Below are 25,276 nucleotides of genomic sequence, written 5' to 3'. Positions count from 1 at the left end.
TCTCTTTCAGTATTAGAGCAGTACATCTGTGAATTCATGATGCCATCAATGAAATGCAGCTCCCCGACACCAGCAGCACTCATGCAGCCCCACATAAGGACACTGCCACCACCATGTTTCACTGTAGGCACCATGCATTTTTCTTTGTATTCCTCACCTTTACGATGCCATACAGTTTTGAAGACATCAGTTCCAAAAACATTTATCTTGGTCTCATCACTCCAGAGTCCCAGTAGTCTTCATCTTTGTCAGCATGGGCCCTGGAAAAATCTAGGCGGGCTTTTTTGTGCCTGTAGTTTAGGAGGGGCTTCTTGCATGGACAGCACCCATGCATGCCATACATACACCGTATTGTGTCACGGGAAATAGTCACCCCAGTTTGGCTTTCTGCTTCTTTATTTAACTGCAGTGAACTTGCATGCCGATTTTCTTCAAGCCTTCTCATCAGAAGACGCTCCTGTTGAGGTATTAACGTCCGTGGACGACCTGTGAGATGGTTGCGGTTTCATCTTTTTTTTTTTTAACATTTTTGTACCACTTTTGCTACAGTATTCTGACTGATAAGTAAAGCTTTGCTGATCTTCTTGTAGCCTTCACCTTTCTGGTGTAAAGAAATCATTTTCTTTCTCAGGTCTTGTGACATTTCTCTTCCATGTGGTGCCATTGCTGACAGCATGAAATGGGAAGGGGTTTTAACACCCTTTTATAGTCAACTGTCTGCGGGACACCTGTGTAATGAATAATTAGACTCACCTGTGGTTGAATTCTTGTTAAATTAGACATTTGTAGTCTAAAATTTAGCTTTGCTCCAGAGACTTTCAGTGGGATGTACTCATTTTTGCATCACCCTAATTTGAGTAAAACTGAAAATTTAGTTCTCTAAGTTATATTATTAACCTTACTTTCATGTTATAAGTTAAACAGAAGTTATATTAAACTTAGTCTTGTCAACATTTTGGAAATTGTTTAAAATGTTACTTTTCAAAGGGGTTACGGTTACGAGTGTGATATTGCTCACACACACACACACACACACACACACACACACACACACACACACACAGACACACACACACACATATACTCAATATTGTTATTCAACAACTGATTACTACATTTCTATCTGACAATTATTTCAATGTTAAAATAATAGAATATTTTCCCTATATTTTCCCAGCCTGAGACTGGAATAACTTCAAATAAAAACAAACACCAGAATGGCAAAGCTATCTATCTTGATATTACCATTACAATATGAAATAGCCTAACACAATCCACATTTCCCACCTCAGTGAGCAAAGTTCAAAATATGAAATAAAGGCATTAGCCAGTCTGCAAGTTTACACGCAAAATAGCTAACAGATTTAGCCCATGAATTATATTAAGATGTAAAAGAAGACAGCAGTGACAAGATGCAGAGCTCTTTCTGGTCAAAGAGCCGCTGCAGCGAGCGAGTGAGTGAGTGAGAGAGGAGTTCGGGATGAAGTAGCTGTGGGCCGGCCATCTGGAGGAAGGTGTGGAAAGAGGGCCTCAATGAACTGCAAGATCTTGACGTATCTGAAGGAATAGTGGTTCTCTATGGACATTGACCTTTGAAATTTAGAGTCTCTATGGGATTAAGCTGTACAACTCCAGAGGCAACAAATCTTTTGATATTAAACAGCAATGAGGAACTCTCAACCTCCCTAGTATTATATTTAGCTAATGTGTTTTCATTTGTGATGTTTTAGATTCCACTTGTAAAGTCCATCAGCAGCTTCTCAACAAAAAGACTTCTGAATTTTAGCATTAAAAGCAGAGGAGACATCTGGAAGATGAGTGAAAGAAAAATGCATCTTTTTCATGGAAAACAGAACCTGCTAATGTAACAGATAAAGAATAAATTAGAGGATGGTTTTATTGCTCAGAGGCTTTTCTTTCATAGCTCAGGACACTTAATTGAATTCTTATGGGTCTTTTTATTTTCATATTTGTTTCGGGTGTTTCTCCTAAAATTCTTTAGGAGAAATAAAACAATTAGGAAAAAAATAAAATAAAATTGAATATATAATAAAAAATAATCAATAAATCAATCAATAAATCAATAAATCAATAAATCAATCAAATCAATAAATCAATCAAATCAATCAAATCAATCAATCAAATCAATCAAATCAATCAATCAATCAATCAATCAATCAACCAATCAATCAATCAATCAATCAATCAAATCAATCAATCAATCAATCAATCAATCAATCGGGGGCAGGACCAAATTTAATATAGTGTGTAAATATACAGCAAACTATTAAAAATTATTAATTCCACTACTACAAGAACAGAACCACAAGAGTTGTTCACATAACCTGTGAAGGCTATTATTACTGGAATTAGGGGTGGGCATTATGAACAAAATCTCATATCATGATATGAGTAATTTTGTTTGACAATAACAATATATATTACAATATAGTTATTTTTGCTTTAAATAAGGTTTTTATGATATCAAAATGTATGATACTATCGAATTTCATAATTCTTGTTACCAATTTCAACATCACAAAAAAAAACTAATATTAGCCCAAGTAAAAAACTCAAGCTTATAGAAGAATATAAAATAATATAAAATAAGAACAAATAAACTAATTACAAGCATATATGAAACAAACTACATTAGAACAAAGACACAAATTAAATAGACCTGAAAAACTTCAAGCACTAGAAATAAATGTTACATAAATTGTATAAAGTAATCAAATGCATAAAAAACACTGCATAGTCTTCACTGTGTTACAAAAAGTTACAAAAGTGATTCAGTCAAGGGCAGTGAGAGATTAGGGCTGTCCAAAATCACCCCCCCATTTACTGAAATAGGGCTATTTAAAGGTGCTAAAGAGGTGCTAAGTTTTGTTTTATACTAACTGATAAAAGACTATTTATTAGGTGCACTGAAAGGAATAATATTAATATACATCATCTGTGCACGAGGTAGGGCCTTAAAAACATCAGCCAATCGCGTAAACGATTGGCCCTCTGGCTTGTCAATCACTGCCGTGACGTTCCTTGTGAGAGACGAGCGCGGCTGCGCGCTCCAGTAACTTTCCACACTCCACAGGCGCTGCATGCAATGTTTTTGTCAGGAGACAGAAGTAACAACTGCAGATTATGAGTTACCTGCGGTGAGTCCGACATAATGAATCCACTAACACGACACAGCGAATGCCGGTGGTAAACACTTGTGTTCCAATACGAGTGTTTACAAGTTTTGGGAGGCGTTCCTTCGAAGGAGGGGGGTTGTTCTTACACATGCGCTCATTTCAAAAACTCAGTAACAGTCTTTGGTTTCTCAGTCGATGAAAAATCCTCTTTAGCACCTTTAAGGGACAGCCATTAGTAGTGGTGTCCGAAACCATAGTGGACCTTACCGAGTGCACTGATTCAATCCCATAATGCACTGCAATAACAACTGATGTACATGCAACAGCTAGAGAATACCCATAATACACTGAGGGTCATGCCGAATGAATTCCCTCGTCTGACCAGAAGATGGCGCCCGCAGCCGAATCATCCATCCATCCATTTTCCAAACCGCGCTGGTCCATCTAACTACTGGAGATGCCAGTTTGCTGATTATTAAACTATGAAAAAGCAGCAGCCCTTCCAGTGCACTCAGTGAATGAATTCACTCACTTGTTTTCATTCACTGTCTCAAGTGGACTATATTAGTGGAGTAATGTAGGGAATAGTGAATGACCATATAGGGGGCGATTTCAAACACAACTTTTCTCTGTTTTGTTGTTTAATTAAAATAATGACACAGACGACAGCAGGTATATTAGGCTGCCGTCACTTTAAGATTGAATGCATGGATCCAATATACTGTTACACTTGCATTTTCTTTCTCAACAGTTTACGTTCACTTAACACATAAATGACTGTGTTTACAAAGATACTTGCAAAGACGGCATTTTGACATGTAAGCATGTATATTTAACCATGCATAAACAGTATATATAAAATCACTTGTTTTTAAACCGCAATGCATAAAGATGCATGTAAACGATAACCTTTCGTGACCATGCAGCACAGCAATGTCACAAGAGTATAACCGCGATAGAGACGATAGTCCAAAATCTCTTCCGGATGACAAATTTCTGTACTGGTGAAACGTGTCTACCGGTATATCGCCCAGCCCTATCCGGAATCATCCTTTACTGTAAAATGATAATTGCACATCAGAACATGTGAGCGCATATGGCTTGAGTTTGACTAAGTAGGTGGTGTTTTTTATAAAATTCTCCTCTCTGACACCCTTTCCTACTTCCGTTTCCTTTAATCAGGGTTGACCTCTAGATTAATGAGTCTGTTTAGCCCACCCTCTCTCTGCAGACGCAGGGGGGCTGTCTAATTGAGGGAGAAATGCAAACTTGTTTATGCCCTTATAACTTTTAATGACCGCAGCTATTGCATGCACTTGATAAAACACTTTGGAGTTTTTCATTACTGGATAATTCAAAGCCACTCAGCATGGAACTAATTAAAGTCATTGAAAGCACAGCCAGCTGTCATTGTGCTGGGAGATAAAAGACAGCGCCCATTCCCTAATGAGCTTGTTTCTGATTATTAAAGGTTTGGCATATTGCAATGCAGTGTTGAGCAAGTCAAGCGCTTTCTAAATGAGAGGTTATAAAGCAACAGCACATCTGAAGGAAAGCTCAACAAGAATGAGATGTAAAAAAATTGCTGTGCATATTTTGCTGAAGCTCTCTGAACACAGCATCTGTGATTTCTCATGATATCACACAGAAAAAAATAAACTCTCGTCTCGCCTTGTCTGTCTCCAGCAGTCGGCAGTGACTGAGCGGGTCAGACTTGAGCTCGACTTGCACTCCTCTCCAGACAAGCTTGTTCAACAATACAGATTTTTTTTCTCTGATGGTCCAATAAATGAAACACATCCAGCATAATAAATGAAAATAAATAAGTAAATACATAAAGATAAATATAAAATAAATAAATAAAAACAGTTGTTCTATTTTCTAACAATATATGCTTTATTTGAATATATAAATACTTTAATGGTAGGGTAGGCAATTTTTGGAGAGGCTAGCATAGCTTTGAAAGCATATGATCCCCCTCCCTTTAGAGCATCTCCAAGGCCACGCCTCCTTCAAAACACATGAATGCGCACAGCAGAGTCTGCAAAATGTCACGAGATGAGACGGCATGAAATTACCTCATGTCTCAAAGCACATAACATTACAATAATAAGAAATGTAAACAACTTACAGAGCTCTTACTTTTACCGCCTGACCTCACCTTACATCTCGCAATTTTAATTTTTTCTCAGAACCGCATGAACTTGTGATCTTGCAACTATGATAAAAAAAAAAGTCTTTGAGAGTATTTTTTTTTCAATTCTGAGAAAAAAAATTAGGAAGCTTCGGAGCATAATGAAACAGCGTATCGAATCATGATTCAGATCGCGTGTCAAACAGCCAAACTGCTGAAATCACGTGACTTTGGCGCTCTGAACAGCTGATTCGACACACTGATTCATTTGTGCTCCGATGCTTCATGAAGCAGTGTTTTGAAATCGGCCATCACTAAATAAGTCATATTGTTTTTTTGGCACAACAAACTTTATAATATTAATATTGAATCACTGTACTCACATGAACTGATTTAGATCTGTTTTTAGTACCTTTATGGATCTTGAGAGAGGAAATTTCATTGCTCCCTATGCAGGCCTCATGGAGCCATCAGATTTCAATTAAAATATCTTAATTTGTGTTCCGAAGATTAACGAAGTGATAAATTACAGAATTTTCATTTTTGGGTGAACTAACCCTTTAAAGTAAATAGCCTAACCTGGTTACCTGAAAATTTAAGTTCATTTAAACTAAAGATTTGAGTAGATTGATAGATTGATAGATTCATGTGCTATTATTTATTTATTTAAATAAAAAGCAAAAAAAAAAAAAAAAAAAAAAAAATGGAATGGTTTACTATAGGACTGATTAAACATACTGCCAATCCATACAATTATGGTATAATATGGTTTGTATATTCTAAATGAATATTAATGAATATGATATGGTTAGCTAAATGATTTGAAATAAAATCAATATTCAGGGGTTGACTTGATAGTGTAGAACCTATTGTCCTGCCTAACCTAGAATACAAAAAATATATTAAATATTTTTTTTATTCCATTTTTACCATGGAATTAAAAAAAAAAAGAAAGATAATTGAAACTTTTTATCTCACAATTTTGTCTCACACTTTTTTCCTCATGCATTTACATCTCGCAATTAAAATGTTTTCTCAGAACTGCATGATAAAAACTTGTGATATAATCTTGCAACTATGATAAAAAAGTCTTTGAGAGTATATATATATTTTTTTTCAATTCTGAGAAAAAAAGTCAGGAAGCTTCGGAGCATAATGAATCAGCGTATCGAATCATGATTCGGATATATTAAATATTTTTTAATCAAACTGTAAAACTGATAAAAGGCGGCTGCTGTTTGTGGTGCTCAGTGACTGTCTGTCTACAACTCTGCATAGCCTCATTGAACGTGCTGATAAAGTGTGATGTCTGCGCGAGCAGGTGCACGGAGGTATGGAAATACATATATTGACAGGCGGTAGGACATTGTATTATTACATTCAGAATGAATGCAATGATGGGACGAACATATTTTTGGTCCTGAGACTTCCACAGTAGATATATGTACATGTTTTAACATTTAGACCACTTCTATTATTGATTGCAATTAGGATGTGAAGAGACTTTCAACCAGTATAAAAAAGTGTTTATAAAGCAAATTCAATAAGCCATTATTGGCCATTTTAACAAGAATTTTTATTGTATATTTGTTCATTAAAATAGAGTAAATTTTCTTTACTATTGTATGCAGTTTTGTAAAGAAAATTACAGAAGTAATTTTAAAAAGTAATAAATAAATAAATAAATAAACAAGCAAGCAAGCAAGCAGGGCCAAAACATATTGGGAGTATATTTTGTAAATATACAGCAAACCATCAAAAATAATGATAATTTCATCACTAAAAGAGATTTTTTACATTTAATGAAAAATATTTTCTTAAGAAAAGACTATTTATTTCTTGCAACTTGAACTCATTTGAACGTTTAAAAAAGTTACAACAAATGATTTATTAAGTATTTAATTTGCAATAAAAGCTGAAAAATACACAAGCTACATCTCATGTCAATGACAGCTCTAAATTCATAAAACACACTTTCCCAGACTGTGCTTTATTTAGAACTTAAAAGCCACTCTACTGGATGTTTCCGAGATCATACCAAATCATTTGCAATTCAGACAAAGCCTCTCTCTAAGCCAGCTAGATAACTGGGCAAGCAATAGTTTCATCAACTCTGTTACTGAGCAATTGGAGGCAGACAAATAACCAGATGTCCAGACTTTCAGCCAAATTCCATTAAAAAAACCCTTCATTTCATGCAACATCCAGAGCTGTATCTGCGATAATCATCAAAAATAAACTGAGGGAAGTTCCACAGAAGTACACACATAATTCACTGTTAACCCTGATAACAACTTCCTTTCCTAAAACGAATGACCTGATATCAGGCATTACATCATTTTCTTGTCTAATGTGTCAAACTGGAATTTTTGGCTAGATTAGAAATTAAATTTGTCTATTTTAACATGTCTATTTTAAGGATTTGGGAATCTTTTAGTTTGGTTCTTGTCTGTCTTTTAGTTTGATATTCCGGTTGGCTTTTATTTTGGCTTTCATTTTCACGTTCTTGGCTTTGTTTTATTTATTGTTTGGAACTTCTTGGAACACTGCAAATTAATTTTTTCTTCAGATTTTGTCAAGATGCAGATGAGTGGCATCATGCGAACATGGCAGAACCCGGGAAGAGGTGCATATAGTTAATGATAAACATTTGTTTTTATGCATACAACACATAAAACAGTCAAAGTTCTGATATCACATGATTCAAAATCCTGTTTGGTGCAAAACCTGACAGGTGCATTACACATGGTGACTGATAATCATACAAAACAAATGGCAGCATTCCATCACCACATCATTTATTCTCCTCAGTTTGGTTGCCAGAAGACCGCTGTGTTGTCAATGAACACCTGCCGAGCTAACCACAGCATTGCCATTTTGTTACTATACACATCATCTTCCAAGCATCTGCGTCTGAAAGCTTAAAAAATGGTGCCTTCATAGGATGCATTCCAAGGTAGGAAGGCATGAAGGCGATTTTTTTTAAGGCAGCATTGATGTATTCTTCGCTGCCTATGATATCCCACAATCCTGTGCATTCCATACCGTGACGGTTGAAAAAATAAAGATGGCATCTGAAAGTTGCGGTTGGTGTGTAAATGTATGTTTTTGACCAATATTTTCCACTTCAGATGTTATTTCTACTTAGAAATTAGTAAAAAGCTTGCTCTACTAAACAGTAATGCTGTCTCAGAAGTCTGTCCGAAATCAGATTTGTGCGCAAACTCTGCCTGCAAAGTCATTGCCTGCAAAGTCAACCTAACCCAACCCTACCCATAACTTATCCCTAAAATCAGAGGGAAATGATAGTTGAAAAACACTGTTGTGGAAGCACCTAACCCTGGTTGTAAGCCTAACCTTGACATAAATGGTAAACTTGTCCCTCAAATCTGATTGGTTGATTGGAATGTTGTTTCAGGATCAACAAAGATGTCGATCCAGGAACATGTCGTACTTGGTGAAATCACGTTCAACGTTTTGAGATGCAGCCATAATGTAAAATCTCATATTTGACTAAAGAAAGCTATATGAATACTCTACAACTAATGAGGACACACCTGGATTCAATCAGGACTGGGCTAAAGAACAAAGACAAGACATAAAACAAGAGGTTCAAAATAAAATTCAGACAAGAGATGCCTAGTCCATTCCACAATCAGACCCTAATCAAACCCATTTCACCCTCTGATGGACAGAAATGACAGCTAAATTCACTCTCAAAGTAGAAAACACAGTCCTCACCTCCATGAGAAGTTAATAGGATGAAGGGTTTTGACATAAGCTGTTGTTTAGAGATGAATTACACTACAGGTGATTATCCTTTAGCCTCAGGAAAACAGCTGCTCTAAAAGAGTCTGTTCTGTCGCAGGTGAAGCGTAACTGATTTCACTTATTAAAACTATCATATCATTAATTTACTGTGCACAAGTGTTAAGTATTTATATGAATTTATGTATACATAAATATTTATAAATGTAAATATTATATACACTACCATTCAAAAGTATAAAGTTCAACGTTTAAAAAAAACAATTCATACTTTTATTCAGCAAGGATGCATTAAACTGAAAAAAGTGACATTTATAATGTTAGAAAAGATTTCTATTTCAAATAAATGCTGTTCTTTCAAAGTTTTTGTTCATCAAAGAATCCTGAAAAAAAAATGTATCATGGTTTCCACAACTGTTTTCAATATTGATAATAATAAGAAATATTTCTTGAGCAGCAAATCAGAATGATTTCTGAATGATCATGTGACACAAATTCAGCTTTACTATCACAGGAATATATACAGTCAAACAAAAATGTATCCAAACACCTTGAACATTTCATTCATTAATACAGTTTATTCACTATAGTTTTAATTTTAATCTTAATTATGTCAGATAACACTTAAGCAAAACATGGTCAGGTCAAAGTTTCTGAATAATTTTTGGTTCCAAATTTCTATCAATTTAATGGTAGTCCACTGTATGAAAAATGTTTGGGTATAATATGTCACAGTTTACTTTATTTTGCTATCCTCACTTACATTAATGAACTATAGTGTCCTGCACCCACTAGTAAAAACATATAAAAAATATCAAAAATGTCTGAATAACTTAAGGTTTGACTGTATATATACATTCAAATGTGATGCAATAGGAACCAGAAACATGGTATCAATAGTTACAGAATGGATTTTTTTTGTTTAAAGTATGAATGGAATGTTAATTGTTTTAACCAAAGTGAGAAGTAATAAAGTACTATTGAACATACACCAACTGTTGACGTCTTTTACGATGCTTCTCAGTAATGGTACTTAACCAGATTAGGAAAAAAGCCTCAATTAGAGGCCTGCATGTGTTTGCAAGGAGTGTAAATTTACCTTCCAGCACATTATCCCACCTCACAGGTGTAAGAAATTAAGGCGGAGGTGGGGAACAGCAGACTCCATGTTTGATTAACAACAGAGCAGAAGGACAGACTTTTGTATTGCTGAAGCCTAGACAGCAAGGTAGCCAATGACATATATATTACATGTAGTACAACTGCAATGAAAACAAATGAGATGTACCTACTGTACATAATGAATGTTTAAAATTAATATTGAATGTTTTGAGTATTCAATATATATTATTCAATATATATAGAATATTGTGTAAAATGCTCATTACGAAATATCTGAAAACAGAAGATATGTCTTATCCATTGACAAGCCAGTTGATTTTGAAAATGACACTGGTTTAGCTAGCACCTCTCTTAATTGACCAGTGGGTAACATTAAATGTGCCCTAGAATTAAAAATTGAATTTATCTTGGCATAGTTAAATAACAAGAGTTCAGTACATGGACATGACATACAGTGAGTCTCAAACTCCATTGTTTCCTCCTTCTTATATAAATCTCATTTGTTTAAAAGACTTCCGAAGAACAGGCGAATCTCGACATAACACCGACTGTTACGTAACAGTCGGGATCATTAATATGTACACCCCCAATATTTGCATATGCCAGCCCATGTTCAAGCATTAGACAAGGGCAGAATGTCTGGATTTGCACAGCTGAATCATCAGACTAGATAAGCAAACAAGGACAATAGCGAAAAATGGCAGATGGAGCAATAATAACTGACATGATCCATGATATTTTTAGCGATATTTGTAAATTGTCTTTCTAAATGTTTCATTAGCATGTTGCTAATGTACTGTTAAATGTGGTTAAAGTTACCATCGGTTCTTACTGTATTCACGGAGACAAGACTGTCGTTATTTTCATTATTAAACACTTGCAGTCTGTATAATTCATAAACACAAGTTCATTCTTTATAAATCTCTCCAACAGTGTAGCATTAGCCGTTAGCCACGGATCACAGCCTCAAATTAATTCAGAATCAAATGTAAACATCCAAAAAAATAATATATTTACGCGATTAGACATGCTGCATGACGAACACTTTGTAAAGATACATTTTGAGGGTTATATTAGCTGTGTGAACTTTGTTTATGCTGTTTAAGGCAAGCGCGAGCTCCATGGGCATGGAGCACCAGATTTAAAGGGCCACACACCCTGAATCGGCTCATTTATAATGATGCCCCAAAAATAGGCAGTTAAAAAATTAATTAAAAAAGATTCTATGGGGTATTTTGAGCTGAAACTTCAAAAATTGTATAAAATTGTTAAAAAGGTCCTAATAAATATTAAATATAATAAAAATAAAACATTTAAAATGTATTAATACTATTACTGCCCAACAATTTGACTAATTTTATAAATAATTTTGTAAATCTATAAATGTTTTATTTTATTTTTATTGGTATGGTCTATAAGTTGGTCTATTTTTTTCCCCCTTTCCTAACTATACACAAATAAAGTTGCATCCCAATTTGCGTACTTGTGCACAATTATATTAAGTTTTTTTGTAGTACAAATACTGCGAGTAGTGTGTTCACACTGAAAATTCCAAACAGTAAAAGTACACTTACATTCCCGGATGTTGCACTTAAAGTGTGGAATATTGGACGCTTCACATATTTAACTGTCGCAGCTTTAGTTCCATGGCGGAGGTGAAGGGGCTGTCAGACTACGATGCAAAATAACCGCATAAACTTTATACAATACACGGTTGAGTAAACAGTCATAAGTACATATTAAATAAGTGCATCATTTAGGACACAACATATGACTTACACACTTAATGTGCTTTTTTTCAATATTTGCATTGTTTTCCCCCTGCAGTATCAGAACAGACCTGCGACTCATTTATGGGTCATGACCCACCAGTTGAGAATTACTGACACTTTTGCATTTGCATTCTGTTTTGGTTTCATACCACAGCAAAGCTGTATTGCATCTTTAGAGAGATGCTCTCAAAGTTTCCATAAACAATGGAGAATAGTGAAAGGTTATAATTTAAAAAAGGTAAAATACCTACTGTTGCCACGTTACTGCGTCAACCACAGAACCACCGTTTTTCATAAACCTGTAAAAAAGAGAAAAAATCCGTAGTGTTAAAGTCAATATTGAAGGTTATTACTGCATTGGAAAAACAATTTTAGTCTGCTCCACCATCATAAATGACTCTCACAAAAAAGAACTGAAAGCCAAACACACACGCTGCATGGCTAACAGGAGGTGTCTGTTTATCTCGCTGGTGACACTGATCTCTCATGCTGTGAGTAAATTTGTGTGAGAAGATAGTTTACCAGGGAGCTGAGTAATCTTAATCAAACGAGAGAACAAAACTCCTTATAAGGAGCGACGTTTCTAAACAGTTATTCGTGTGACGGCAAAGCAAAGTTCTGCATAGAAAAATAGCGAACACCCTTTCAAAACTCCATGCCGTCCCATAATTCCCCTCTCGTCTCTCTCTCTCTCTCTTTCCCTCTGTCTGTCTGCTGAGTTAAAACTGCATTTATCATTTCCATCTGAACGAGACTGGTAGCAGCAAGGGGTGGCGTCTCGTTCTGAGGAAGACCTTCGTCAAAGCACTTGTGGTTGTAATACCAAGTTTCATTTCAGCCTGCCAAAGTTATGACTGCTCAAAAGCTCCCTCAGGAAAACATGCACCTACACTGCACAGTACAAATCACACAGAGCAGAGAAACCTATGCAAAAATGATAGATAGCTCAAGTGCTGAGAACTTTAGGCATCCTTGTGGGCCCAGGTTTTCCTTATTGAAATATCATTTACTTGAGAAGCAACAATATTACTGAGACTTTTAGTTAGAGGTGGATAACATGACCAGAACTAGAAACCCAGGTTGTTGCAATGCCAAAATTTTAATATTTTTTAATATACATTCTGCACAATACTAGCCTAACTAATAAAAAAAAAAAAAATCAAGCTTGCTGAAAACAAGTACACAAAAAGATTTAATTGCAAGCAATAAAAGCGGAATTACCACAATTGCAAGCAATAAAATCACAATGCAATTAGCTTTTTATTATTTACTGAGGCAGAAATGGGCTTAGCAATCAGGCATTATTTTTACTTATTAAAAATAAATAATAATAATAATAATAATAAAAATGGTACATTTGATATATATATATATATATATATATATATATATATATATATATATATATATATATATATATATATATATATATATATATATATATATATATATATATATATATCAAATGTACCATTTTTATTATTATTATTATTATTATTATTATTTATTTATTATTTATATACCAAACAATGGTTTGTTTTGCTCTCTTAGTGAGGACATTCCATAGGCGTAATGGTTTTTATACTGTACAAACTGTACATTCTATCCCCCTAAACTACCCCTACCCATCACAGAAAACATTCATGAAATGTCCTCATATTTCATGTTTACGTCGTAATACCAGTGTAATACCCACGTCATTGTACAAATTTGTGTTCACATAAATCACAAAAACGCACACACACATACACACAATCAGGCATAACATTATGACCACCTTCCAAATAATGTGTTGTTCCCGCTTTTGCTGCCAAACCAGCCCAGACCCGTCGAGGCATGGACTCCACTAGACCCCTGAAGGTGTGCTGTGGTATCTGCACCAAGATGTTAGCAGCAGATCTTTTAAGTCCTGTAAGTTGTGAGGTGGGGCCTCCATGAATTGGACTTGTTTGTTCAGCACATCCCACAGATGTTCAATTGGATTGAGATTTGGGGAATTTGAAGGCCAAGTCAACACTTCAAATGCGTTATTGTGCTCCTCAAACCATTCCTGAACCATTTTTGCTTTGTGGCAGGGCAAATTATCCTGCTGAAAGAGGCCACAGCCACCAGAGAATACCGTTTCCATGAAAGGGTGTACATGGTTTGCAACAATGCTTAGGTAGATGGCACGTGTCAAAGTAACATCCACATGAATGGCAGGACCCAAGGTTTCCCAGCACAACATTGCCCAAAGCATCATACTGTCTCGGCCGACTTGCCTTCTTCCCATAGTGCATCCTGGTGCCATGTGTTCCCCAAGTAAGTGACACACACACCCGGCCATCCATGTGATGTAAAAGAAAACGTGATTCATCAGACCAGGCCACCTTCTTCCATTGCTCCGTGGTCCAGTTCTGATGCCCACTGTTGGCGCTTGCGGTGGTGGACAGGGGTCAGCATGGGCACCCTGACTGGTCTACAGCTATGCAGCTCCATACACAACAAACTGATGCACTGTGTATTCTGACACCTTTCTATCAGAACCAGCATTAACTTCCTGAGCAATTTGAGCTACAGTAGCTCGTCTGTTGGATCAGTCCACACGGGACAGCCTTCGCTCCCCTCGTGCATCAATGAGCCTTGGCCGCCCGTGACCCTGTCACCGGTTCACCACTGTTCCTTCCTTGTACCACTTTTGATAGATATTGACCACTGCAGACCGGGAACACCCCACAAGAGCTGCAGTTTTGGAGATACTCTGACCCAGTCATCTAGCCATCACAATTCGGCCCTTTTCAAACTCGCTCAAATCCTTACACTTGCCCGTTTTTCCTGTTTCTAACACATCAACTTTGAGGACAAAATGTTCACTTGCTGCCTAATATATCCCACCTACTAACAGGTGCTGTTTGTTCTCCCATAATTGTTTTCATTTCAGTGTGTGTGTGTGTGTGTGTGTGAGTGAGAGAGAGAGACAGAAAGAGAGAGTGAGAGTGTGTACGTGTTTTTCTGACATATCAGGACACAAATTTGTATAATGACATGGCTATGACATAGGTATTACAAGGAGAGGGTGACTTATGAGGACATTACCCCATGTCCCCATTTTTCAAAAGGCTTATAAATGCATACATAATGTTTGTTTTTTGTTTTTTTGAGAAAGTAAAAATGTGCACAGTTTTCTGTTATGAGTAGGTTTATGTGTAGGGTGATAGAAAATACGGTTTATATAGTATAAAAACCATTGAAACCAAAATATCCCCACAAAGATGGCAATACCAGAAATCTTTGACCTTATGGGGACATTTTTTGGTCCCCATAAGGAAAATAACTTATAATTCATACAGAATTATGTTTTTTGAAAATGTAAAAATGTGGAAACTTTTCTGTGATGGGTTGGTTCAGGGGTAGGGTTAGTGTAGGGGGATAGAATATGCAGTTTATACAATGTAAAAATCATTATGTCTATGGAACGTCCCCATAAAACATGAAAACGTGAATGTGAGTGTGTTAGTGGAGGTGTAGACAAGGCCTGCTGGTTGCAAGAATGAGGAAGCTCTGGACAGGCATTGATAGATTTATGTCTGGCTCTTTCACACAGGAATTACAACCAATTAGTATCCACTCACAAAAGCCATCATTCTACAAAACCAGTTTTTGATGAACAGCACAAAAGCACAAACAATGTTAAATGAATACTCACAAATGAAACCCAGAGGTATTTATCTCAGATGTCATTACAAGAGCAGAATTTGAAAAATCTGGTCTTAATACTAAGCACATCAACACTGGCACTGCTTTAATAAGCTTCTGTCATATAAAATATACATGTTTAGAAGCATAAGGTTGGCAGTGTTGCTCAAATGCCTTTTTTAAAAACCACAGACTAAACGATTGAGACAAGATTCTCATTTTAAAGGGAATTCAGTAATGGGGTTTCCATTAATTATTAGTCCTTTATAGAAACAATGCATTTAAAAAATAATAATAATAATCTGCCAGCAGTTTTTGAACATCCCTATTCTTCTGCACTGTAATTCACAAACAAATGACTCTTATGAATCATTCAGAAATCCTCAGTCCAATGACACTCACTAAATCCATCTGAATGGTTCTTGATTTACTGATTGCAAGTTCTTTCTTTTATAATGTCTTATTGGAATTAAAATATGTTAATATGTTGCACTTTATGCTCAAAATTGAGAGCTGCAATACTGAAGCCTCTGCACTCTTGCAGGAGAGAGTGGGAGGAACAAGTAACATGCAGGTGGAACATTGCTCTGTCACGCCATTAATAGAGTGACACTTTATTTATCTGACGGTGAGTTTCAATGGTGCTACAGGCCCCTGGACTAACAATCCACATGGAGCAACATAAACACGACTCAGCTATGTGCTTCTCCAGGCAGGGGGACGGTACCGCACTCTCTTAAACAATGTGCTTTGGAGATCTCTTATACAAGCCATTAAAATGAGTCACAAATCAGATAAGCCCTTCTGCCAACAACAGTCGCAATGCCTTTCTGCACTGAAAGTGCATGATGTGACAATCACAGTCAATCAGAACATATTTGAGACTGCCATTAAAGTAGTACGTCACACTGCTGCTCATCTACAAAGTTAAACTCTGAATTAAAATCAGAATTCCAGGATTTTTCTCCATATAGTGGACTTCAATGGGGACCAACAGGTTGAAGGTTCAAATTGCAGTTTCAGTGCAGCTTCAAAGGGCTCTACATGATCCCAGATGAGGAATAAGGGTCTTATCTAGCAAAACAATCGGCCATTTTCTAAAAAAAAAAGAAAAAATTATATACTTTTTAACCACAAATGTACATCTTGCACTGCTCTGCGATGTGCCACGCATTACGTAATCGCGTTGAAAAAGGTCACGTGTGACGTAGGCGGAAGTACCGCGATAGGACGAAAAACATTTTCTTCTCCAACTTCAAAATCGCCCGACATCGTTATTTTACCTTTTTATTTGGAAAGGCCTTTTGACTTGGTCTTCGCACGTATGCTTTGTAAACACAGTATTTCCACCTATGTTACACGTGACCTTTCCAACGTGATTACGTAATGTATGGCGCATCGCAGAGCTAGTGTCAGATAAGCATTTGTGATTAAAAAGTATATACATTTTTTTTTTTTTTTTAGAAAAATGGCTGATCGTTTAACTACATAATTCTTTGGCTGGGATCGTGTAGAGCCCTTTGAAGCTGCACTGAAACTGGAGCTTCAAAGGGCTGAACTTGTTGGTCCCCATTGAAGTGCACTATATGGAGAAAAATCCTGGAATGTTTTCCTCAAAAACCTTATTTTCTTTTCAACTGAAAAAAAGAAAGACGAACATCTTGGATATGGAGGTGAGTAAATTATCAGGAAATTTTAATTCTGAAGTGAACTAATTCTTTAACTTGTCAGCATGACTATAACTTAATCACCAATTTTTTTAACTAACCAACAGTCTTTAGTTATGTCACAGCGAAGAACTGTGATTTGCTAAAAAAAACTTCTATAATTTTCAAATTTTAAAATGTCTTCAGTGTCCAGTCTTCAGTATCACATTATCATTCAGAAATCAATCTAATATGCTGATTTGCTGCTAAGTATTTTTTTTTATATTATTATCAATGCTGAAAACAGTTCTGCTTTATATTTTTGTGATAGATTTTTTAAGGATTCTTTGATGAATAGAAAGTAAAGAACAGCATTTATTTGACAATAGATATCTACAGTATGTAAGATGTCTTTACCATCACGTTTGATCAATTTAATGCATCCTTTTTAAACTGACCCCAAACTTTTAAACAGTAGTTTATATTTTTTTAATCCATTCTTCCAGATGAGAGAGTGTAAATGCATACATCTACTGAAAGTTGATGTATGCACTCAAAATTTCATATTTAGTAATATGTTCAAATGTAGTAAGTGCAATAATATCTGACAGCATCATCAAAACAGCCACAATATCCTATCCCCAAAACCTGTGGAGTGTCCTTCACAGTTCTGCAGGAACAGATTTGGTTTATAACTTATCACTCTTCACATATGTCAAACATATAAATAAGTGCATGCAGGGAGGCTACAATATTGCTAAACAAATGACAGTGATACTCACCCATCTAGTAACAGGATTGCATTTTTACGAGGACGGCCGATGTTTGGCCCATAGAGGTTAGCTCGGCTGTAGAAACGCACCGACTGCAGTAACGTCCTCAGAAGAGTGTAATCCTGAGCCAAACGAGAGCTGTTTACTGAACGAGCAGCCATTGTGCGGTAACTGTTTGGCTCTGTGAAATAAAAGAAAAAATACATGATGAGACTCTGGTTTACTAATTAAGGATGAATTCATTTAAAAGGGAAATTTTCATTGAAAATTCAGTGTTTCGGTGAAAGTATCTTGGTTTCACCACTGCATTTATTTGATCAAAAATACAATCAATCAATCAATCAATCAATCAATCAATCAATCAATAAACAATTGTAATATTACGAAATATTATTACAATTTAAAATATTTTTTTTGAATATACAAACCCAATTCCAAAAAAGTTGGGACAATGTACAAATTGTGAATAAAAAAGGAATGCAATAATTTACAAATCTCATAAACTATAGAATAATAGAATATAGAATATAGATAACATATCAAATGTTGAAAGTGAGACATTTTGAAATGTCATGCCAAATATTGGCTCATTTTGGATTTCATGAGAGCTACACATTCCAAAAAAGTTGGGACAGGTAGCAATAAGAGGCCGGAAAAGTTAAATGTACATATAAGGAACAGCTGGAGGACCAATTTGCAACTTATTAGGTAAATTGGCAACATGATTGGGTATAAAAAGAGCCTCTCAGAGTGGCAGTGTCTCTCAGAAGTCAAGATGGGCAGAGGATCACCAATTCCCCCACTGCTGCGGCGAAAAATAGTGGAGCAATATCAGAAAGGAGTTTCTCAGAGAAAAATTGCAAAAATTTTGAAGTTATCATCATCTACAGTGCATAATATCATCCAAAGATTCAGAGAATCTGGAACAATCTCTGTGCGTAAGGGTCAAGGCTGGAAAACCATACTGGATGCCTGTGATCTTCAGGCCCATAGATGGCACTGCATCACATACAGGAAGGCTACTGTAATGGAAATAACAACATGGGCTCAGGAATACTTCCAGAAAACATTGTCGGTGAACACAATCCACCGTGCCATTCATCGTTGCCGACTAAAACTCTATAAGTCAAAAAAGAAGCCATATCTAAACATGATCCAGAAGAGCAGGCGTTTTCTCTGGGCCAAGCCTCATTTAAAATGGACTGTGGCAAAGTGGGAAACTGTTCTGTGGTCAGACAAATCAAAATTTGAAGTTCTTTTTGGAAAACTGGGACGCCATGTCATCCGGACTAAAGAGGACAAGGACAACCCAAGTTGTTATCAGCGCTCAGTTCAGAAGCCTGCATCTCTGATGGTATGGGGTTGCATGAGTGCGTGTGGCATGGGCAGCTTACACATCTGGAAAGGCACCATCAATGCTGAAAGGTATCTCCAAGTTCTAGAACAACATATGCTCCCATCCAGACGTCGTCTCTTTCAGGGAAGACCTTGTATTTTCCAACATGTCAATGCCAGACCACATACTGCATCAATTACAACATCATGGCTGTGTAGAAGAAGGATCCAGGTACTGAAATGGCCAGCCTGCAGTCCAGATCTTTCACCCATAGAAAACATTTGGCGCATCATAAAGAGGAAGATGCGACAAAGAAGGCCTAAGACAGTTGAGCAACTAGAAGCCTGTATTAGACAAGAATGGGACAACATTCCTAAACTTGAGCAAGTTGTCTCCTCAGTCCCCAGACGTTTGCAGACTGTTATAAAAAGAAGAGGGGATGCCACACAGTGGTAAACATGGCCTTGTCCCAACTTTTTTGAGATGTGTTGATGCCATGAAAATTAAAATCAACTTATTTTTCCCTTAAAATTATACATTTTCTCAGTTTAAACATTTGATATGTCATCTATGTTGTATTCTGAATAAAATATTTAAATTTGAAACTTCCATGTCATTGCATTCTGTTTTTTTTGCACAATGCACAAAGTGTCCCAACTTTTTTGGAATTGGGATTGTATTTTAAAATGTATTTTATTCCTGTGATGGTAAAGCTGAATTTTCAGCATCATTACTTCAGTCTTCAGTGTCACATGATTCTTCAAAAATCATTCTGATCTGATGCTCAAGAAACATTTTTAACATTATCAATTTTGACAACACTTGTGCTGCTTAATATTTTTGTAGAAACCGTGTTCCATTTTTTCAGGATTCTTTCAACTTTCTCTTTATAAATTTCGAAAGATCAGCATTCATTTGAATTTTAATGTAACATTTCACTTGATCAATTTAATGCATTCTTGCTTATTATTATTTAAATCTTACTGACCTCAAACTTTTGAAAGGTAGCATATATATTTTGATTTTTTTGTCTTTGGAGCTTGACAATTGTGGCAAGCAAAAACTGCATTTTTGGGTGAACTATCCCTTTAAGACTTGTGATGCAAGCTGACACCCAATCGCAAGTGAACATTCAAACTGCCTTTGAATTATGACCTATATTGTGGTCAGCACTTTGTAAACTATTTAAACAAGGCAACACTTGTGGGAGGTGCACACTTGAAATCACAGCGAGGACGTTACAGAAGTCAAGTGGCGAACTTTATAAACATCACAGCCTGTGTGAGTGTGTGTTTGTGTAGGGAGAGAAACACAGAAATGCTGAGCTGTTGTGTTAATACAGTACCGGGCCAGGCCGAGGCCAGTGGAAAATATGAGACATTATTATTATCCATTAAAATATTATCCAGATCCTATCATTTAGAAAAAGCACAAATAACACATTCATGAAATACAGTCCTGCAATAAATCATCACAGTGCCCGTACATCAAAACTTTGTGTCACGCTGGCACGACCCACTCAATAAACATCCACCCACAGCTGAAAATATTTCTCTTTGTTTCATTTGGACCCTTTGTTTGCTTGAAAGTGTTTGTTTTTGAATTAACAGCTTCACAAAATCTGATTTAGCAAGTTATCCCTAACAGCTTTTCTTCGGACATGGTTATTGTTACAGTTGAAGCCAGAAAGACAAACATCCAAATGGCTGTTCCAGTAATAACACGCTTTTATTAGAATTAGTTAAATGGAAAGATTCAGCACTAATCCAGATTGTAATCCAGTATTACATGACAGATATTAAATTATGGTATTATATAATTAATTTTTGTATGAATTTCACATTCAGTATGAGCAGACAGATTGTTCTCTGTGAGCGTTCTGTTTCCTTCGGTCTCGTATGACAATCTAAGAGCAAAAGCAGCAATCTGCTGCACGCCTGCAGTTTTTCTATGCCGACAGCTAGTAATGTTTTGACACATGCAAATTGTAGCCAATAAACAAATGATTAAAACAATATATGGCTTGTGTACATTCTTAAAGCAGTCTCTGGTATTTTTATAGGTTTAGTGTTTAGTATGGAGCTAAGTGTTAAGTGTGCAATACAAGCTGCACATGCTGTCAATATCAGATATACAGTACATATATACAGTACAGTCCAAAAGTTTGGAACCACTAAGATTTTTAATGTTTTTAAAAGAAGTTTCGTCTGCTCACCAAGGCTACATTTATTTAATTAAAAATACAGTAAAAAACAGTAATATTGTGAAATATTATTACAATTTAAAATAAATGTGTACTATTTAAATATATTTGACAAAGTAATTTATTCCTTTGATGAAAAGCTGAATTTTCAGCATCGTTACTCCAGTCTTCAGTGTCACATGATCCTTCAGAAATCATTCTAATATGCTGATTTGCTGCTCAATAAACATTTATGATTATTCTTGTGTACTTTTTTTTTCTTGATGAATAGAAAGTTCAAAAGAACAGCCTTTATCTGAAATACAAAGCTTCTGTAGCATTATACACTACCGTTCAAAAGTTTGGGGTCAGTAAGAATTTTTATTTTTATGAAAAGAAATGAATACTTTTATTTAGCAAGGATGCATTAAATCAATCAAAAGTGGCAGTAAAGACATTTATAATGTTACAAAAGATTAGATTTCAGATAAACACTGTTCTTTTGAACTTTCTATTCATCAAATAATCCTGAAAAAAAAAAATATTGTACACAAATATTTTGTACAATTGTACACATTAAATGTTTCTTGCGCAGCAGATATTAGCATATTGGAATGATTTCTGAAGGATCATGTGACACTGAAGACTGGAGTAATGATGCTGAAAATTCAGCTTTGACATCACAGGAATAAATTACTTTGTCAAATATATTAAAATAAAAAACAGTTATTTTAAATTGTAATAATATTTCATAATATTACTGTTTTTACTGTATTTTTAATAAATGTAGCCTTGGTGAGCAGACGAAACTTCTTTTAAAAACATTAAAAATCTTAGTGGTTCCAAACTTTTGGACTATACTGTATATTATGATAGGAACCTATTATCATCATAAGATCATAATTATTCAAGTCAAAAGTTTGATGTTTTGATGTTTATAGAGAGACATTTGACACAAGAGCCTCATGAATGGGGCAATTTGCAGCATGTCCGGCACAGAACAAAAGATGAATGAGTGCTTAGAGCAGATTACAAAGTCACCAGGTGTCCTTTTGGATTCTGCTTTGTGAATTTATCTCCTGACATAAGCCCTATTCGAATAGGATTAGTTTTATATGAAGAGGTGGGGTATGTAATAATGACCAGAGCTTCTTGAATTGGCCATGTCAGTAATTTTTCCAGACTGCACAATATTGTACCGGTAAAGACTGCTTCTATAAAATATCCTCAGCTTATCCAGCTGACACTTTCCCAGCCTGTGTGCCGTCGTACATCAAGCACTTCAAGGGTCTCAAGTGGATGGTGGTCAATGAGAGGACAGCAGAAAAAGAAAAGATGCTTGTTGAGTATGGATTTATGGGCCTTCTCCCAAATGTAGCATTTTTTTCTCAAACGTTTTGTGCGATAATTTCGAGAGAGACCAAGGACAGAAAGAGACACAGGACAAGGACAAATAAAGTTTTACAAATTGTTTTGTGCTTTATTTTGCTTGTTTTAGTTGAATTAATTTAATTTCTCCAATTAATCCCATCATGTTTAATGATTCCAGCATATATATTTATTTAAGCAAAATGCTTATCACGATTGGTCACTTACTGTGACAGCAATGTATAAATGTAGTACACACCTTCCTTATCGAGCTGATCCTGTGTGAATGTACAAAGATTTATGAAATCCATAAGGGTGAATTCAAGTGGGACACTTTTTTCCAGTCATCTCAACGGCAAAACATATGTTCTTAACCTATTTTGAGATAAACCCTTCAGAAAATGTTTCACAAAAACTAAAAACAAAAACTTAAGGTAAAAACAAATAAAGCCTTTTTCAAACGCGACTTACAAAAGAGAAACAAAAGCAATTTGTCATGTTGTCAAATTTGAACTTGAGTTAAACTCCCTCCTGCAGTCAATATTGTATCCTTTAAAACTCATTTTTGATAATCAAAATTACACATTTAATCATTTTTTTCTTGTGAAAATTTCTTCATGCCTTAAAATAGCTTGAATGTAACTCTACACCCTTGCTTCATTTCACAGGCTATACGTGGAATCCATGAATATGCAATATAGTCCCCGCATCCACTCAATTACACCATCTCGAACTACCTGATCCACTCAGTCAACTTCAATAAATGCTACACAATTGCAAGTGGAAATATTGGATTAATTCAGTTTAAACCAGAAACTGATTCAGAAGAAGAAGAACAAATTATACAGGCTACAAGTCGCTGTATCAGAATGGTAATGCTTTTTATGTATTGCTGTATCGACAGACCCATAATGCCTGGTATATGATACGATTAGCCTTTGGCTTAACAGACTACGTCATCAAACAGCTAATAATGTGTTGCTAATGTTACACAAACCATGTTCCCTTTGCCATCTCAGAATCAGACAGCTGCCTTTTGAAAATCAGCATCCTTGATGCATGTTGATTGGTTACATGTTTGTGACATGTGGAAACGGGTCCACTGAAGTTTTAAGGAGAATCTACACAACAATGGTGCTGACTGATGAATTTGCACATGGTTTTCCTTAAAGCATATTAAAAACACCACAGACATATATAAATAAACTTAAAAACTTGATTTTTACCACTTTTAGTGTCTTGTTCAAGAATTCCACATTGCAAGGTTCGAACCTGCAACTCCCACAATAATCACTGATGGATGCTTTCTTTTTTCTTTCGTAGGTGCATGAATGATGTATATCATTCCATGTCACAGAATGACAACATGTCAAAGATAACTCTAAAGATCATTTTTGAATCTGCACTAGAGAGGACTCACCATTGCCGAGCTCCCAGGAGATGTTGTATTTTTTGCCGGCGCTGTATTTGAGCAAACTCAGAGCACTGGAGGCGTTCCATGAGTTGTCAGGGTTTCTGTGCAAGGCATTCAGCCCAAAGATCAGGTGCAGTCCCGCGCAGTCGGCAAAGTTGTAGAGTTTGTCTAAAGACCTGGCTGGGAAAAAGCCAGACAAAGCTGTAACATTGATACTTGCATTTTTTTTTTTAAATCATAATAACCATTTAACATTTTAGTTCTTTTAAATGTTAAAATTCCCTTGTTCTATTGCAGGGTTTCTCAACCAGTGGGTTGCAAGGGGTTTTGAAGGGGGTAGTTGAGGGGGGTAGTCAAAGAAACAACAACAACAACAAAAAAAAAAAATGGAATTCTTAATGATTTACTAATGCAAGACTTTTATTTTGAAAGACATGCGTGAAAGCTGTCAACTCTTCTGTCAGACGCAGTTTAAGTAATGAGTGCCTGAGGAAAAAAAGAATTGTCCTGTTTCAGTATCTGTTATCAGATGAGATGTTGTCAGGCTATAAAAAGAAAAACAAACTTTCATGTCAGGTCAGATATGCTCTACTCATGGTCAATGCACACTTCAGTTGTGCACACAAATTTCAAGTCATGAAATTACAAAAAAGTACCAAGAGATTGAGTAGCTGGTATGGGAAGGATTTGCATGCAGGTACCATATGATGTTCATTCTATTCATTAGGATCAGTGTCCATGTGTTTTTGTTCATGTACAATTCATGTTTAAGTAAAGTGGAACAGTGCTTGTGTGTGTGTCAGCCAGTTTTGAAATATAAATTCTTTGTTCAAATTCCTAAAAATTTGGGTCGCAGCTTAATGACCATATGAAAATGCGGGTCCCATTGCCAAACCAGTTGAGAATGACTCGACTATTGTATTCTGACTATAGAAATTTCTGTTGTTAC

At 35.8% G+C, this 25,276-nt stretch overlaps 1 protein-coding gene across 2 annotated transcripts in view; it reads right to left on the bottom strand.

The window, feature by feature from the left end:
• hpse2 (heparanase 2) overlaps nt 1–25,276 on the bottom strand; it is a 98,783-nt gene that overhangs the window by 31,450 nt on the left and 42,057 nt on the right. The window contains exons 4-6 of one of the 2 annotated variants that reach the window (XM_067385531.1): nt 24,334–24,507; nt 18,037–18,208; nt 12,185–12,232 (exon numbers count right to left, since the gene is read on the bottom strand). In XM_067385531.1, the coding sequence (XP_067241632.1) occupies nt 12,185–12,232; nt 18,037–18,208; nt 24,334–24,507 (394 nt within the window). The remainder of the gene's footprint in view (nt 1–12,184; nt 12,233–18,036; nt 18,209–24,333; nt 24,508–25,276) is intronic. The other variant, XM_067385533.1, reaches the window with a different exon arrangement.

Source organism: Chanodichthys erythropterus, chromosome 5 (assembly GCF_024489055.1).
Source record: "Chanodichthys erythropterus isolate Z2021 chromosome 5, ASM2448905v1, whole genome shotgun sequence".
In the NCBI taxonomy this organism is placed as follows: domain Eukaryota; kingdom Metazoa; phylum Chordata; class Actinopteri; order Cypriniformes; family Xenocyprididae; genus Chanodichthys; species Chanodichthys erythropterus.
This window is presented reverse-complemented; position numbering and strand designations above follow the sequence as displayed.